This window comes from Emys orbicularis, chromosome 3, assembly GCF_028017835.1.
Source record: "Emys orbicularis isolate rEmyOrb1 chromosome 3, rEmyOrb1.hap1, whole genome shotgun sequence".
NCBI lineage: Eukaryota > Metazoa > Chordata > Testudines > Emydidae > Emys > Emys orbicularis.
The window spans coordinates 187,955,487-187,973,246 of NC_088685.1; the positions used below are offsets into that span (position 1 = coordinate 187,955,487).

Here is a 17,760-nt window from a genome sequence, read left to right on the forward strand (position 1 = left end):
TGATCTCAGATGAGGCCAGTAGGTATTTCCATAATACAAATAATAATAAAAGCTTTAACATCACTAGAGTTTTTCCAAATGTACACTACGGTAAATGAAATCAGAATCTGGCTCACTGATAAAATCTTACCACAATAACCCCAGAAGAGGACCTGATGATCTATTAAAGGTGTCTTCCAACGTGCAAGTTTGTATATGGAGATTAGACACCATGATTTGCCTAAAAAAACAAAAACAAAAAAACCCAAGAAGTACCTGGACACTTGGCTACTTGTCACTGATTGTACTGAAAGAAGAAGCTGGATTAGGAAACAGCACTCCGATAAACTGTCCCCATGACTGAAGTTTTATTTTATTTTTTATTTTGTTCCATTTCTTTTCTGATGCAAAAATCCTTTGAAGTCATTGGGAGTCTTTCCATTCACTTCAATGGGCTTGAGCTAAGGCTATTAGTGTGTAGACTATTCATATAAATTTTTAAATTGCAAATTAGACACTTCACTAAACAAATATATAATCAAATTTGCACACACAACTATTGTAAAATGCAATTAATTAAAATCAACTAAGTATTGGGGAAAAAAAACAGCTACTAAAAATACATGCAAAAAAACAAAACACCCACAAGCCAGGGCTGTTGTACAGTGATTAGAGATGTGCTTCTTTCCATTGTATATAAACCTTTCAAATCTTTTAGTTTGACTCTTGTAACTTATTCTTTGTTTTGGCATAAAAATGCTTAAGCACAAATACTTATTAGTCAGATATGACCCTACTAAAATTATTCTAAAAACAAAACTAAAGAAGTGGTTGTTGGTTATATTTTATGTCGATGCCTCAAACAGGGAATTGCTACTTTATTATTTGAATTATTTAAATACAGGCTAATTCTTAAAATCTAATTCTTGAGATTTATAAACTATACATCACTTCACTGGTTGTAATAGATACATATCCATTATATAGTTGATAATTTCAACAAGTAGCCTCTTTAGATTAAATTAGATTTGTAGGGTATGTCTACACTGCAAGAAAACACCTCTGGCTGGCCCATGTCAGCTGGCTCAGGCTCAGGCTCAGGCTGCAGGGCTATAAATTGCAGTGTAGATACCTGGGCTTGGGCTAGAGCCCAGGCTCTGGGACCCTCCCCCATCACATGGTCCCAGAGGCTGGGCTGCAGCCCAAGCATCTACGCTGCAATTTCATAGTTCTGTAGCAGGAGCCCAAGTCAGCTGACATGGGCCAGCCGTGGGTGTTTTATTGCAGTGTAGACATACCTTCATTGTTGTTTGCAACAATAAGACCAACTTTATTACAGCCCAGTTAGGCACAGTTTTTTGAGAACAATTAGTCCTATTTTTTTCTAAGTGGTGTGCAAGATTTAGCTATTAAACACCAATTAAATTTTAACTGCTCCAATACATTAAAAAAATAGTCTGATTCTGGCATCCTTACTCACACTGAGTAGCACTTTACTTGACAAAATGACTTATTCAAATCAAAGTTGCAAAGTAAGGTCCTGATTCTGCAAACACTTATATACACACAAGTAGCTTTACTCATATGAGTAGTGTCACTGAGTTCAATGGGTCTACTCACATGAATGTAGTTACTCGTGTGTAATTGTATGCACCATGGGTAACTAAAGGGTAGCAGAATCCAGCTCTTAATTAGAGGTATATACACATCTTGTTGCTCTGCATCCATATCAAGAGGATTTGATTTAGAGTATTTCTGTACACTGGCAAAAATATATATGGCTGTTCATAGTGAGCATGCCTTCTAGGACTCCCTAGCCAAGGATTTATTGCTACAAAAGGGTGTTTGGAACAGGTTTCGAAGTAGATCAAAGGTAAGCAGTTCCCTAATTGGTTCAGCTTTGTAACACTAGGCCTACTGGGTATTTTGAAGGCTTCCATTTTATTTAGCTGAACTATGAAAGTCCAGACATAGCTTTGAATGAACTACCTTCACTGTGTTTTGGGGTAATCTTTGTAATTGCCTAATCCAGGTTAGGCCTTTTCTGGAAGCTCTTTAATCCTTCAACATTTGCATAATGATCTCAGTGCTGCAATTCTTATGTGACAGTGTGTATGGAAGCTATTTCAGAACAGTTTCAATTAATAATAATAGAACGATGAAGTCCAAAATAGACTTAATCAATCATCTTTCACTAAATGAAAATATGAGAGGGCCAATTCATTCCTGGTATAACCCCCATGGAAGTTAATGGAGTAAAACCAGACATGAATTTCACCCAAGGTATTTAAATATTGAACTACTTAAATTCAGAGATCTAAATGAGGAACCATATTCCACCAAAGATATGCAGCTAAATAGCAAAAATTCATTATACTGGAATTCCAGCAAGATAATACCCTTACCTGAGATTTTGATTAAAACACGATCATCATATGGAAATTCTAGACTAATTACATAGCATAATGAGGACAGTAGATTCTATGAATACTTGATGTGAACAACGGGATAGAAAGTCTCTCTAGAGACAGTAAGCAGTATAAATATTACAGCACACAAAAAGATGGGAGTTGCCTTACCAAGTGGGGGGGTCAGTGCTAACAAGGCCAATGCAATCAAGGTGGATGTCACCCATTTCCAACAGTTGACAAAAAGGTGTGAGTATCAACAGAGGGAAAATTACTTTTTGTAGTGACCCAGCCACTCCCAGTCTTTATTTAGGCCTAATTTGATGGTGCCCAGTTTGCAAATTAATTCCAGTTCTGCAGTTTCTCATTGAAGTCTGTTTTTGAAGTTTTTTTGTTGAAGAATTGCCACTTTTAAGTCTGTTATTGAGTGTCATGGGAGATTGAAGTGTTTTCCTACTGGTTTTTGAATGTTACAGTTCTTGATGTCTGATTTGTGTCCATTTATTCTTTTGCATAGAGACTGTCTGGTTTGGCCAATGTACATGGCAGAGGGGCATTGCTGGTACATGTTGGCATATTGGTAGATGTGCAGGTGAATGAGCCCTTGATGGTGTGGCTGATGTGGTTAGGTCCTATGATGGTGTCCTTTGAATAGATATGGGTCAGGTCCCAGGAGCCAATCCCTGCAACAAATCCCATTGCTAACTCTGTCCGCATCTGACTCCTCGTTTTTGCTGATACAGACTAACAGGGCTACCACTCTGAAACCTTTACCAACACACTGTATGATGTGTGGCTCATTCCCTCCATATCACAGCTTCTTGTCCTGGCTTCTAACGCATAATGGCCTATAGGGTAGTATTATGTAACCTGATAATCAGGTAATTTTAGCATAAATAATTCTTTATTTTTTCACTTCTATAAATAATTAAATTTGTGGGGGAAAGCCATTAATTAGGATAATGTTATTTATCCAAGGACCAATAGATACCCCTCCTTTTTGTTTGTCAAGCACTACAGCAAATTTCTGTACTTTTCTGTGTTTACTGTGCTAAAAGAGATGAACCTTCATTAGCAGAAGGGGCCTAAAGCAGTGCACTGACATTTATGTTCTTCCTAGATTTCCCCCTCCTGCCCCCCCCCCCCCCCGAGGTCTGTTAAAAAATGTATTAAAACAGTCTCTGGGTCAATGTGGGAAAGTCTTCCATGAACCATGCAGTACTTTCTAAAGTTCTCATTAGTTCCACAACCATTCTGTGGAATACTGTGCGTAATTATCAGCACAAACTGTCAAACACAGTATTCCCTATAGAGTCCTAAAGTTACATCCACAGCAGATATTACCTGACACGCTATTGTCTGTGCACTTCTATTATTTAGGGTCAGATTGTGGCCTGACTTGTGTGGCTATGCAAGGTACAGGGAGTATAAGGCAACCCGTTAGTGCTTTGTGTCAGTGACCCATCCCACCACTCACAGTGCAGAAGATGAATAAGGCCCCACAGAACCATTTCATCCACCACATGCAGGTGGGTGGGAAAGGGCAGGAGGGGATGGGGAATGTCTCCATCCCCTGCCTCACAATGCATTGGCCAGCATAGCTGTCCCAGGTATGGACCCAGAACTGTTTACTCCCTGCCAAAGCAGTGGAGACCAAAGGGAAATTGTGACTCATTGAGTGACATTTGACCTCCTGGGATGCTTCAGTGGCAGCACAACAGCATGTTGCCCCTTGCTCAGGGCTAACTGTTAATGCGTAAGGCCTACATGGGGAGTTATCCATATTGATTATGACAATGACAGCTCAACACCTTAAACTGTAAATTCTTCAGGGCAAAACTCTTCTCTGCCTCTGTTTGTGTGCCATCCAGAGAACAGTGTATCCGCAATCCTGACTGGGGCCACTGGGCAGTATTGTGATATACATAATAAATAATCAGCATGAATTTTCTTTATTTTCAGGAGATTTGTCCTCACCAAGGTGAGAGTCATTGCAAAAGGAGCTTTCTCAGGACTTGGTGACCTAGAGAAAATGTACGTATTGCATTCACTAGGAACCAAACTGTGTTATTTTAAACAGTGATTTGGGGTTGCAGATCCTTTTACTGCCCTGTTCTGCAAACAAGCCACTTTCTCTCTGCACTGCAGGAATATGTTTTTCATCTAGTTACAGATCTGTGAAAAATTGAAACAATAAAGATAAATCAGCATTCCAAAACAACATTGTCAGAAATACATCTGCAAGAAATAGCGTCTGGGCAAGGGTTGAGATCAGCACACAATGTCAGCATAATTAATGAGTAAAATGTCATGGCAAAAGTCCATGGGAATCTGAACAATCTGAGAATTCTGTGCTTCATTACAGTATGTCAACTCACACTCAGCACCACTATTCAGAACTATGGGTCAGCCAATTTCTGTTTCCAATAATTGGACTAGTTTGCTGTATGTTTTATGGAGAGCAAGGGGAGTTACTGATTTATGCTGAGATTTTACAAAGCCACCCACAGGATAGAGACATCCACTTCCTATTAATTGTAGTGCTCCGATACCGTGATGAATAAGTTCATATAATTACAGAGGGCTTGAGCTGTTATTAATTGGTATGATTAATTATGAGTGTAATTAATCTGGTAAACAGGTGTGTAATGCACCCATTTCTGTACTATTTTTGTGGCACAGCCTCATTCCTAGTGCATGTCCACCACTGGAGGAAAAGGAACAAGTAGTCTGTCCAGTGTTCTTTTGCTGTAGAAAGTCATAGACTCAGCTTATGAGACCAGAAGGGGCTATTGTGATCATCTACTCTGTTTCCCTACTTGGCTCCTAGCTTCTCACCATCCTCCTTGTCCCAGCTCCCAGAATGTTGCCTCCACCATGCTGTTCATTCTTACATGCAACCCTTTGACTTTCTCTTGAGACTAAATCCCTCTGCCCAGTAGTATCATTTTGTTTGTCCAGTTCACTAAGCATCACAGAGCCTATCATGGCAGACTCCCTGATTCATCAAGGGACTTAAACATTTGCTTAACTCTAAGCATGTTGGTGGTACCATCCCAATTTAGCAAAACACTTAAAGAATATGCTTGTCTCATTGGAAGGGGAAAAAAAAACTATTTGATTGGCAGTTGTGAGTTTTCTGTTACACACTGTAATGTGACTTCAGACCCTTAGCAAAATAACATGTTTGATTTCGATTAAATGTGTTTTCCCCTCTTATTTCCAATTGAACTCCCAAATGAAGTCAATATAAAAGCTTCCAATTCGCCTCATGCAATTAGACTGGGCTCTTCATGAAAATAACGTTTTTTTTTCTTTTAAAAGAGGATGAAATAATGAATTGACTTTTTGACTAAGAAGCAGTTACACATTTCTCTATAACAACCCACCAGTGCAGCCTCAGGTATGAAGTAGTAGAGGGACTACCTCTAAGGGTGATAGTGTAGCCCAGACTCCATGGCCCATTCAATGTTCGTCTTTCTTTTCACACTGCCAGTGTTGATACCAATTAATGCCAGAAGTGCTTTTGTGGAAGTGGACATCTGTGCACTAGGTCCTGCACACAGACCATCAGCACATTTCAACGGAAGTCACTGAACAGTGGTCACAAATTAACAGCTTTCAATCATGAACAAAAAGGGCTGAATTTGAATTGATACAATATGTCCCATCTGCACCATAACGTGTAACTACCACCATGTTGGGGTACCTGATTATAACTCAGTAGTTCTTAACACATTTAATATACTGTTTGGTCTTTTAGCTTAGTTGAGATCCTCATCAGTGCTCATGTTCATGGTTCAGGAACATAGTTAAAACTAGGGCTGTCAATTTAATCGCAGTAACTCGCGCAATTAACTCAAAATTAATTGTGGTTAAAAAAATTACTCATGATTAATCGTAGTTTTAATCACACTGTTAAACAATAGAATACCAATTGAAATGTATTAAATATTTTGGGATGTTTTTCTACATTTTCAAATATATTGATTTCAGTTACAACACAGAATACGAAGTGTACACTGCTCACTTTATATTATTTTTATTACAAATATTTGCACTGTAAAAATGATGAGAGAGTATTTTTCAGTTCACCTCATACAAGTACTGTAGTGCAATCTCTTTATCGTTAAAATGGAACTTACAAATGTAGATACTTTTTGTTACATAACTGCACTCAAAAACAAGACAATGAAAAACTTTAGAGCCTACAAGTCCACTCAGTACTACTACTTGTTCAGCCAATCGCTAAGACAAACAAGTTTGTTTACATTTACAGGAGATAATGCTGCTAATGCTTCATATGCCCCTTCATGCTTCAGCCACCATTCCAGAGGACATGCTTCCATACTGATGATGCTCGTTTAAAAAAAAGTGTTAATTAAATTTGTGACTGAACTCCTTGGGGGGGAATTGTATATCTCTGGCTCTGTTTTACCCGCATTCTGCCATATATTTCATGTTATACTAGTCTCGGATGATGACTCAGCACATGTTGCTAATTTTAATAACACTTTCACTGCAGATGTGACAAAATGCAAAGAAGGTACCAATATGAGATTTCTAAAGATCACTACAGCACTCAACACAAGGTTTAAGAATCTAAAGTGCCTTCCAAAATCTGTTGGGGACGAGTTGTGGAGCATGCTTTCAGAAGTCTTAAAAGAGCAACACTCCGATGTGGAAACTACAGAACCCGAACCACCAAAAAAGAAAAACAACCTTCTGCTGGTGGCATCTGACTCAACTTATGAAAATGAACATGTGTTTTGGATTGTTATTGAGCAGAACCTGTCATCAGCATGGACACATGTCCTCTGGAATGATGGATGAAGCATGAAGGGACATGTGACTCTTTAGTGCAGCTGACGTAAATATCTTGCAATGCTAGCTGCAACAGTGCCATGTGTATGCCTGTTCTCACTCTCAGGTGACATTGTAAACAAGAAGCGGGCAGCATTATCTCCTACAACTGTAAACAAACTTCTTTGTCTTAGCTATTGGCTGAACAAGAAATAGGATATCTCCATTAATTTAAGCCTACTCAGTCCTATCTCCTAAAACTGGAAGGGACCTTGAAAGGTCATTGAGTCCAGCCCCCTGCTTTCACTAGCAGGACCAAGTACTGATTTTGCCCCACATCCCTAAGTGGGCCCCCCTCAAGAACTGAACTCACAACCCTAAGTTTAGTAGGCTAATGCTCAAACCACTGAGCTATCCCTCCCCCGCAGGTTTGTAGGTTCTAAAGTTTTACATTGTTTTATTTTTGAGTGCAGTTATTTTTTGTACATAATTCTACATTTGTAAGTTCAGCATTCATGATAGAGATTACACTGCAGTATTTGTATTGTGAATTGAAAAATACTATTTTTTTGTTTTTTACAGTGCAAATATTTGTAATAAAAAATAATATAAAGTGAGCACTGTACACTTTGTATTCTGCGTTGTAATTGAAATAAATATATTTGAAAATATTTAAATAAATAGTATTCTATTATTGTTTAACAGTGTGACTAATTGTGCTTAATTTTTTTTAATCACTTAACAGCCCTAGTTAAAACACAATTTGGCCCACTTACACAGCAAGATCAAACCATGTTTAAACCATGTTGGGAGGAAAACTGTATTGCAGTCAAGGGGCATCTATACAGAAGTTATTGGTGCAGATGGGCCCATAAAAGGGAACCTTATAACAATACTCTGAGACATCTGTTCACCCAAGCTAGAGGGCCTGATTCTCCAGCTGCTTTACATCAGTGCATTGAACTCAATGAGAATTAAATTGGAGTAACACAATGGCTAATCTGACCTACTAAATTTTATTTCAAAGGATTTCCTGCACTATTTAGTTGCTCATCACTTGAATGCAGCAAACAGTCATCATTTTGTATGGTCATGGAATTCACCAGTTAGGAATAAAATAGCTCTGATCATGCAGTTTTGCTGGCATTCACTTCTGACAGACTCTGCTGGTTTCCTTTTCTGTTTGGTATTTGCAGAACATTATTAAAGTCATTGGACTGTGAAGTGGCTTTCAAAGTGGGTTGTAAACTGTTTACGTGGTCTTTAATTCCTCAGAAGCCATATGTCAGAGCTATATAAAGTGTGACGATATTGAATATGGTGTCTGTGACAAAGTGGTGATTTATCGTAAACAAAAAAAATATATGGAGATGAGCTCAGTTTGAAAATACAACTTTGTGCTATTATAACTCTGGGGGGAAAAACTGTTTATAATAAAATATCTTTGAAAATAGAAGTGTGATTAATATGTAAATGAGACAAATCAACATCAACAGGGATGTTGTATATGCAGATGAGCAGGCAAGCAGTTATAATATGATATAGCTCACGAATCATAAATATAACCCATATATCATTCATTGCAAATATTCATAACACAGGGACAAAAAAGTATATAATCAAATGATATATTTGCATATAAAAATAGAACCCTGAATGAAAGCCTTTTTTCTCACACAAGATCATGCACAAAAAAGAAGATTAAAGCAAACTGAAGGCTATTTAAAGGAAACAGCTATTAATAATGTGATATCTCAATGTGGACAAATTTGGTTTGCCTGATGCATACAAATTAGATACTTCACTATACTGTACATACTGTGCTTGCATGGAACTGAAAGATTAAAAATCAAGAGACTGACTAAATTTGCTGAATATATTAGTGAATGAGACATGTAAGGGAAAAATCAGATTTCCCAAAGCCTAAAAAAACATTTTAATTTATTTACAATGTGTCTAATAGAGAGATGGGTCAGAACCGTTTGTAACTGTGCTTTTGAGCATGGGGTTGGTTTTAAGGGCTATAATTTAGCAGGCAATTACCTACCTTGGACACCAGCTTACCTGCTATTAGTAGTGGAGCTGTCACAGATAGAGGGCCTGCCAGTATATTGAAGTATTCTGGGAAACTAGGGCGGGGGAAAATAGATGGTCCTCCAGAAAATCTGGATAAGAATCCTAAGTCTTATACTCTCATTCAAACTCAAAGTTTTTATTAGGGCCATCAGACCTGTATTTAGCAGAAAATTAGGGATATAAGGGAATTTATTTTCTCACAGAAGGCTATTTCAAAGAATGAGAGATATAAACAGCAGCCTAACCAGCTTGGAAACGGGTGATCTTCTCACAAGCACTGGTTTCTCTTCATCTCCCCACTAATGTCCTTCACCTGTAGTCTAGAGGTACCATCTATGGATAAGAGACTAATTTTGTCACTAGGCCTATTCAGTCCTTTAGCTTCCCTACTGAGACTACCAACAAAGTGACAATTAGTGCCATATCAATTATATTGATCTACTAGGAACAAGACATGACTGAGACCACCAATTTATTTTATAGAAGGCAACCAAGCAGCTGTACAGTGCTAAGAATTCTTAGTCACTTCCATCCTGGCTGAAATTTGAAGCTATCCAGTTTCCCATAAATGTTCATTCCACAAAATCCCAATCCCAAACTCACTGAAGTTGAGGACTCTTTCCACTGATTTCAGTGGGCTTTGGATTAGAACCAACTGCATTTATCTAAAACCAAGTGATTGCTGAATCAAAGCATTAAATGGCAAGTTTCATGAAGACAATGTGCTTGCCATGGCTGGGAACTGGCACACAGGATAGTGTCACTAATAGTAAGTTTTTGTTTTTTGTTTTTTTTTAATGTATTTAGCATTCTTGTTTCAAAGATTATCAGTTGTAATTAGTTGCAACTTCACACAGACCCAGCATGGGTTTATATTTACACATGTGCACAATCTTACACCTCTGAATTTAGTGCATGTCCCAAATAAGGGGTAGAACATACATCATCAGGCAAGGATGGGCAGCCTGAGTCTGGTGCTACCAAGAATGCGTCAGTTTTGGAAATTGCAATGTTGCCAGTCCTCTTTATTTTTCCTTTTGAATTTATTGTGTACCGCATCTTTTGGTAGTGGTGGGGAGGGTGAGAAAGAAAATAGTAATTTGAATTATTTTGAGAGGACTTTTAGAAACATGAACTTCACAGAGACCCCTGGAAACAGGTTCTAGATAGCAGAGACATTCTGGACAATTATGGTTCCTCTGACCTACGGTCTTTGAAAAAAGGCAGAATATGGATTTGCAGGAGCTGTTGTGATATATCAGGTAAACGTGCATCCACAAAAGTATTAAGCACCACAAAGTGTAAGGGAAAGAAACTATACATGGCATTTATAGCAAAATGCATAAAGATCATGCCTTTCACAATAAATATTCAAGGGTTTAACACCATGTGTGTTATATTCTAGTTTACCTTGTTGGAGGTTTCGTGTAATTTTCTGTATCATGAGAATAGATAGAAATGCAAATAAGCCTGCTACTGCATTTACATGACTCTAAATATGTATTTTCTCTCAGGCAATAGAGAACTGTGTTTTGTTTTGTTTTAAGTGAGGGTTTTTACATAAACCAACAAATGCATGGAAATTCAAAGTTAAAACTGACATGCCAGAGACTGACTATCTCATGGGTATGATGATTTAAAATGGAACTTTTTATGCCTGATTCACTATCTGGAATCAGTATAGGTCAACAGTGACTGAAGATTGCTACCATCCAATAAATATTTGATAATCTATGTGTCATGAATAATCACAGATCTTGGTCCTGTTCCTCCTGGTGGGATTCCACATCCCAAATAACAGCATCACAGTTGCAGTTTGAGCACTGAGGCCAAGGACTGAATGGGCAGAAGGACTGAACATGCTCTTCTGAAACCTAGAAGTGACACTTCCTCCTCTAATCATAGAATATCAGGGTTGGAAGGGACCTCAGGAGGTCATCTAGTAAAACCCCCTGCTCAAAGCAGGACCAATTCCCAACTAAATCATCCCAGCCAGGGCTTTGTCAAGCCTGACCTTAAAAACCTTTAAGGAAGGAGATTCCACCACCTCCCTCGGTAACCCATTCCAGTGCTTCACCACCCTCCTAGTGAAAAAGTTTTTCCTAATATCCAACCTAAACCTCCCCCACTGCAACTTGGGACCATTACTCCTTGTTCTGTCATCTGGTACCACTGAGAACAGTCTAGATCCATCCTCTTTGGAACGCCCTTTCAGGTAGTTGAAAGCAGCTATCAAATCCCCCCTCATTCTTCTCTTCTGCAGACTAAACAATCCCAGTTCCTTCAGTCTCTCGTCATAAGTCATGTGCTTCAGCCCCCTAATCATTTTTGTTGCCCTCTGCTGGACTCTTTCCAATTTTTCCACTTCCTTCTTGTAGTGTGGGGCCCAAAACTGGACACAGTACTCCAGATGAGACCTCATCAATGTCGAATAGAGGGGAATGATCACGTCCCTCAATCTGCTGGCAGTGGCCCTACTTATACAGCCCAAAATGCCATTGGCCTTCTTGGCAACAAGGGCACACTATCAATTCATATCCAGCTTCTCGTCCACTGTAACCCCTAGGTCCTTTTCTGCAGCACTGCTGCCTAGCCATTCGGTCCCTAGTCTGTAGCAGTGCATAGGATTCTTCCGTCCTAAGTGCAGGACTCTGCACTTGTCCTCCTTGAACCTCATCAGGTTTCTTTTGGCCCAATCCTCTAATTTGTCTAGGTCCTTCTGTATCCTATCCCTACTCTCCAGCGTATCTACCACTCCTCCCAGTTTAGTGTCATCTGCAAACTTGCTGAGAGTGGAGTCCACAACATCCTCCAGATCATTAATGAAGATATTGAACAAAACCGGCCCCAGGACTGACTCTTGGGGCACTCCGCTTGATACCGGCTGCCAACTAGACATGGAGCCATTGATCACTACCCGTTGAGCCCGACCATCTAGCCAGCTTTCTATCCACCTTATAGTCCATTCATCCAGCCCATACTTCTTTAACTTGCTGACAAGAATACCATGGGAGACCGTATCAAAGGCTTTGCTAAAGTCAAGGAATAACACATCCACTGCTTTCTCCTCATCCACAGACCCAGTTACCTCCTCATAAAGACAATTAGGTTAGTCAGGCATGACTTCCCCTTGGTGAATCCATGCTGACTGTTCCTGATCACTTTCCTCTCCTCTGAATGCTTCAGAACTGATTCCTTGAGGACCTGCTCCATGATTTTTCCAGGGACTGAGGTGAGGCTGACTGGCCTGTAGTTCCCTGGATCCTCCTTCTTCCCTTTTTTAACAATGGGCACTACATTAGCCCTTTTCCAGTCATCCAGGACCTCCCCCGATCGCCATGAGTTTTCAAAGATAATGGCCAATGGCTCTGCAATCACATCCCTCAACTCCTTTAGCACCCTCAGATGTAGCGCATCCGGCCCCATGGATTTGTACTCATCCAGCTTTTCTAAATAGTCCCGAACCACTTCTTTCTCCACAGAGGGCTGGTCACCTCCTCTCCATGCTGTGCTGCCCAGTGCAGCAGTCTGGGAGCTGACCTTGTTTGTGAAGACAGAGGCAAAAAAAGCATTGAGTACATTAGCTTTTTCCACATCCTCTGTCACTAGGTTGCGTCCCTCATTCAGTAAGGGACCCACACTTTCCTTGACTTTCTTCTTGTTGCTAACATACCTGAAGAAACCCTTCTTGTTACTCTTAACATTTCTTGCTAGCTGCAACTCCAAGTGTGATTTGGCCTTCCTGATTTCACTCCTGCATACCTGACCAATATTTCTATACTCCTCCCTAGTCATTTGTCCAATCTTCCACTTCTTGTAAGCTTCTTTTTTGTGTTTAAGATCAGCAAGGATTTCACTGTTAAACCAAGCTGGTCACCTGCCATATTTACTATTCTTTCTACACATTGGGATAGTTTGTTCCTGAAACCTCAATAAGGATTCTTTAACATACAGCCAGCTCTCCTGGACTCCTTTCCCCCTCACGTTATTCTCCCAGTGGATCCTGCCCATCAGTTCCCTGAGGGAGTCAAAGTCTGCTTTTCTGAAGTCCAGGGTCCGTATTCTGCTGCTCTCCTTTCTTCCTTGTGTCAGGATCCTGAACTCGACCATCTCTCCCATGGTCACTGCCTCCCAGGTTCCCATCCACTTTTGCTTCCCCTACTAATTCTTCCCTGTTTGTGAGCTGCAGGTCAAGAAGAGCTCTGCCCCTAGTTGGTACCTCTAGCACTTGCACCAGGAAGTTGTCCCCTACACTTTCCAAAAACTTCCTGGATTGTCTGTGCACCGCTGTATTGCTCTCCCAGCAGATATCAGGGTGATTAAAGTCTCCCATGAGAACCAGGGCCTGCGATCTAGTAACTTCTGTTAGTTGCTGGAAGAAAGCCTCGTCCACCTCATTCCCTGGTCTGGTGGTCTATAGCAGACTCCCACCACGACATCACCCTTGTTGCTCACACTTCTAAACTTAATCCCTAGAGATGATACCTCTGATTCAGGCCTGTAGTTCAATAGCAAAACAATGTAAGGAAGCTTACATTTCCACTATACATCTATACGTACGTACATGCATATATACATACATACAAACACAGAAGCACTGTATTTACTCTGTTAGAAACTGTGTCCTGTATTGCATGCACACACACCGATGATCATAGAATCATCACCTCCCCTGACACCACACACTTCCCTTTGAAGTTTATTCCTATATTGGCTGGGTGAATAGCTATGCTCCAGTTTCCCAAGTGTTCCACAGTATACTGTCAGTGGAAAACCTAGACTGAGATTCATTTTGCTGCTGCTTGTCAATGTGATTGGATTTGGTTGAGTTGTATATTGATCAGGCTTAAATTCTCAAGATGTGGGCCCACTACCAACAATGCTCTGTCTCCAGCTCCTGCAAATACTCCTTTTAGGATAGTTATCTTAAATTTTCTGCATGTAAGAACACAGGTGGCATGTTGTTATCTTAATTAAGTTTATTGTCTGGGAATAAAGGATATGTGCTGTATTCTAAATGTAATCAATAATGGATTAAGACTATCTTTTTAAAATTTTAATCTGTAGAATGCTTGTGCTACAACGCCACCTGGTATTCTGCCTTTTCTTGCCAAGGCCTATCTGTGGGAGAGACCTTGAAGTTTGTGTTACTCTTGTCATTCCTCACAGACATACAGAAAAGTGAACTGCTCTTTAATTACCACTGCCAGCAACTTACAATTGATGTCCAAGAGCAGAGATTTCATTCAGAGTATTATAATATTCCCATGAATACATAGGTATCTGTAATTTTCACTCCATGCATCTGAAGATGTGGGGTTTTTTACCCATGAAAGCTTATGCCCAAATAAATCTGTTAGTCTTTAAGGTGTCACCGAACTCCTCATTGTTTCAGTAAATACATAACATCTCCACCTAACCTGATCTCCATGCTTTTGCTAATTTTTGGACTGAACAGTATTAAAAATAAAATAATGTTCCTTAAAAATAGAGTTGAATAGAGTAAACGTAAAATCAGTTCCCAATGTCAATACTATTGTTTTTTCCATTTTTTACTTTAAAAAAATCTACAAGAAAGGCCTGATCGCAATATTATTTTTGTATTTGCATATGTAAAGTAAAGCACATATTTCCATTTTTTTGAATTTTAATTTCATAGTTACTTCTGTATGATTATGTATTTTGCTACTGTTTGCTACCTGGATAAAATATATTTAGAAAGAAATACAACATATTTTGCTATTGCTTTCTTTTATTTAGCAAGAATGACCGTTTTGTTTTAATTTTTAGTAGTGTCATAATTTAATTGTTCTAATACTAAGCCGACAGTAAAAATTGAAGTGAGTTTGTTTGACAGAAAAATCATCCAGAACATCATTTATGGTTCCTATTTTACAAACTTCAAGACACAAAAACAGGTAGCCAGAATAGGGGCACTCACCTTCCTGTGTGTATGGTGAATACCTTACAGTGTACCGCTAATGTGTCAAATAGTTCAGACTGTTTGAATTCAGAAAGAAGAAACTTAGGCAAAGGCACCTCATAGGTTACCCATCCTCTTCTTTAGCAGGAATCTTAAATCCAATATTCCCCCATGCCAAACGTACCAGTTCTGGACACATTGCAACTTTCCCTAAACCTGAATGACTGAATCTTCCAAAAGTTTTGAGGGAGAGAGTCTGAATCTTCCACCTTAGAGCTGCCCCCAACTGAATTGCTGTGCAGAGGAACCCAGATTTGCTTAAGACAACACTGTGTGACTCAAAATGCATGTAAAAACTTCTGAGGTTCTTTATGTCATGGTACATGAACGTTGTTAGGTACTGGTTTATCTGCTTTCCCAGGTAGGTCTCAGAACTGCTTAGAGTTTCCTTTTGGGAGGGGCTATCTTTTTATTTGTTACCTGTTTTAAGACGGACCATTCCTGATGGAGTAAAGTTATTCAAAACTTTGTTGTTTCCTAAAGATCCACCTTTTACTTTTCTTCCTTTCATTTTTTCTTCCCCCATTTTGAGGCACAGTTTATCTAAACTTCTTCTATTTTCCAAGTAGAACCAAAGCCCTTCTAAGTTTCTTTGGGAAAAGTGGGGGGAAATGTCCTTGCTAATCAGCCTACTGTAATTTATGTTGGCTCAAAGATTTCTTGATGAAAATTTGAAATCTTACTTGACATACAAGTTCCAGAAAATGAGATGGAGACTCAGAACTGCCTATTCTATAATTATATTTTACATTTCCTAATGCAATTCACAGCATTAAGCATGGAAATTAAGCATGGCAAAGGGTAGCTGTTGTCATGTTACCTTTCAAAATGATGCTGTGATTAAAATGAATGAATTTGTATCTTTTATGCACCTACCATTAACAACCCCAAACAATTCTATAAAACATTTAGAATAAAATATATTAAAGCAAAATCTAATGTTAATACAAAGTTAAGGTTGAGAAACTGAGCACAAATAATCAACAAATTAAAAAATGTTCTTTTCTCTTCAAACTGTAGGAGCCAGCTCCTGTCACGGGCTTTAATGGAGAGAATCATTTGCCAAGGTTTTCCATTGGTCAGGAGTAATTCCAAATTCCTTCATATTTGGTTGCATGTGTTTTTATAGCTAAGCCTTGGGCATCCTGTTGTTCTTGTTCCCTCTGATAGCTCCCCATATAGCATGTCCTTGGGTATTGGTCCAAGGTCCAGATGACCCAGCTAGTGCAGTTGTCTTTGCTTGAGCAAGGCTACCACACTTGGTAAATTTGCCCTTTGAAGAACCTCTGCGTTGGTAACTTTATTTTGCCTTTTGGTGTTAAGTATGTGGCATAAACAGTGTAGGTGGAAACTGTTTAACCTTTTCTCCTCATGAGCATAAGTTGTTCATGTTTCCCCACCATAGATGAGAGTGCTGAGAATGCAAGCTTGATACCCCAGCATTTTGGTCTTGATGGTAAGCATTGAGTTGTGCCATGCTCTTTTGGTGAGTCTGCTAAAGATGGTGGCAGCCTTTCCAATGCGAATATTTAGTTCTTCATCCAGTGAGAGGTTGGTGGTCACTGTAGAACCTAAGTAGCTGAACTTTTGGACTACTTCTAGCTGGTTTGCATTTAAGGTGATTGAAGAATAGTGAGAGCAAAGCCTGACAAACACTTGAAAGGCAGCCCATGAGTTCTTGTAGTAGAGCTTCATTGTGGGCTATGAGGTCAGGATCCTCAGTGAATAGCACCTTTTTGACATTAGTCTTTGCCTTAAGTTGTGACTGGATGGGAAACTCTTCAACCTATCTTGTGTGGAGATACACTTTATCTTTCATGTCCTTAAACCCACAGTTCAGGAGTACTGAGAAGAAGATTCCAAAGAGTGTAGGGGCAAGAACACATCCTTGCTTCACTCCACTTTTCATCTCAAAGCTGTCCAAAATGGACCAATTGAACTGGACAGTTGCTTTCATGTTGTCGTGGAATGTATGTATAAGACTTAACAGGGTTGGTGGGCATCCTATCTTTTCTAGTATTGCAAATAGACCTGCTCTGCGGACTGTGTCGAATGCTTTGGTTAGGTCCACGAAGGTGATGTACAATGGTTGATTTTGCTCTCTGCACTTTTCTTGGAGTCGATGCAAAGAAAATATCATGTCTGTAGTTGACATGAATCCACACTGTGATTTGGGGTAGACACAATTCGCCAGCTATTGTAGGCGCACTAAGATGACTTTTGCAAAAGCTTTTCCTACTATACATAGTAGTGAGATATCACTGTGGTTGTTGCAGTCACTCTTTTCGCCTTTATTTTTTATACAATGTGATGATGTTTGCATCATGCATCTCTTGTGGTACCTCACCCTCTTTCCAGCATTTAAGTAGCAGCTGATGAAGATATGGTAATAGGCTTTCTTTCCCTGACCTGAGGATTTCTGCTGGGATGCCATCTTTTCCAGGAGCCTTGCCAATTGATAGTAAATCAATAACCTTGCTTAGCTCTTCCACAGTGGGCTCCACATCTAGC

At 39.4% G+C, this 17,760-nt stretch overlaps 1 protein-coding gene across 1 annotated transcript in view; it reads left to right on the forward strand.

The window, feature by feature from the left end:
- Window positions 1-17,760, forward strand: part of FSHR (follicle stimulating hormone receptor) — a 172,772-nt gene that overhangs the window by 78,243 nt on the left and 76,769 nt on the right. Inside the window, exon 2 of the mRNA XM_065400920.1 lies at window positions 4,350-4,421. Within this exon, the coding sequence (XP_065256992.1) occupies window positions 4,350-4,421 (72 nt within the window). The remainder of the gene's footprint in view (window positions 1-4,349; window positions 4,422-17,760) is intronic.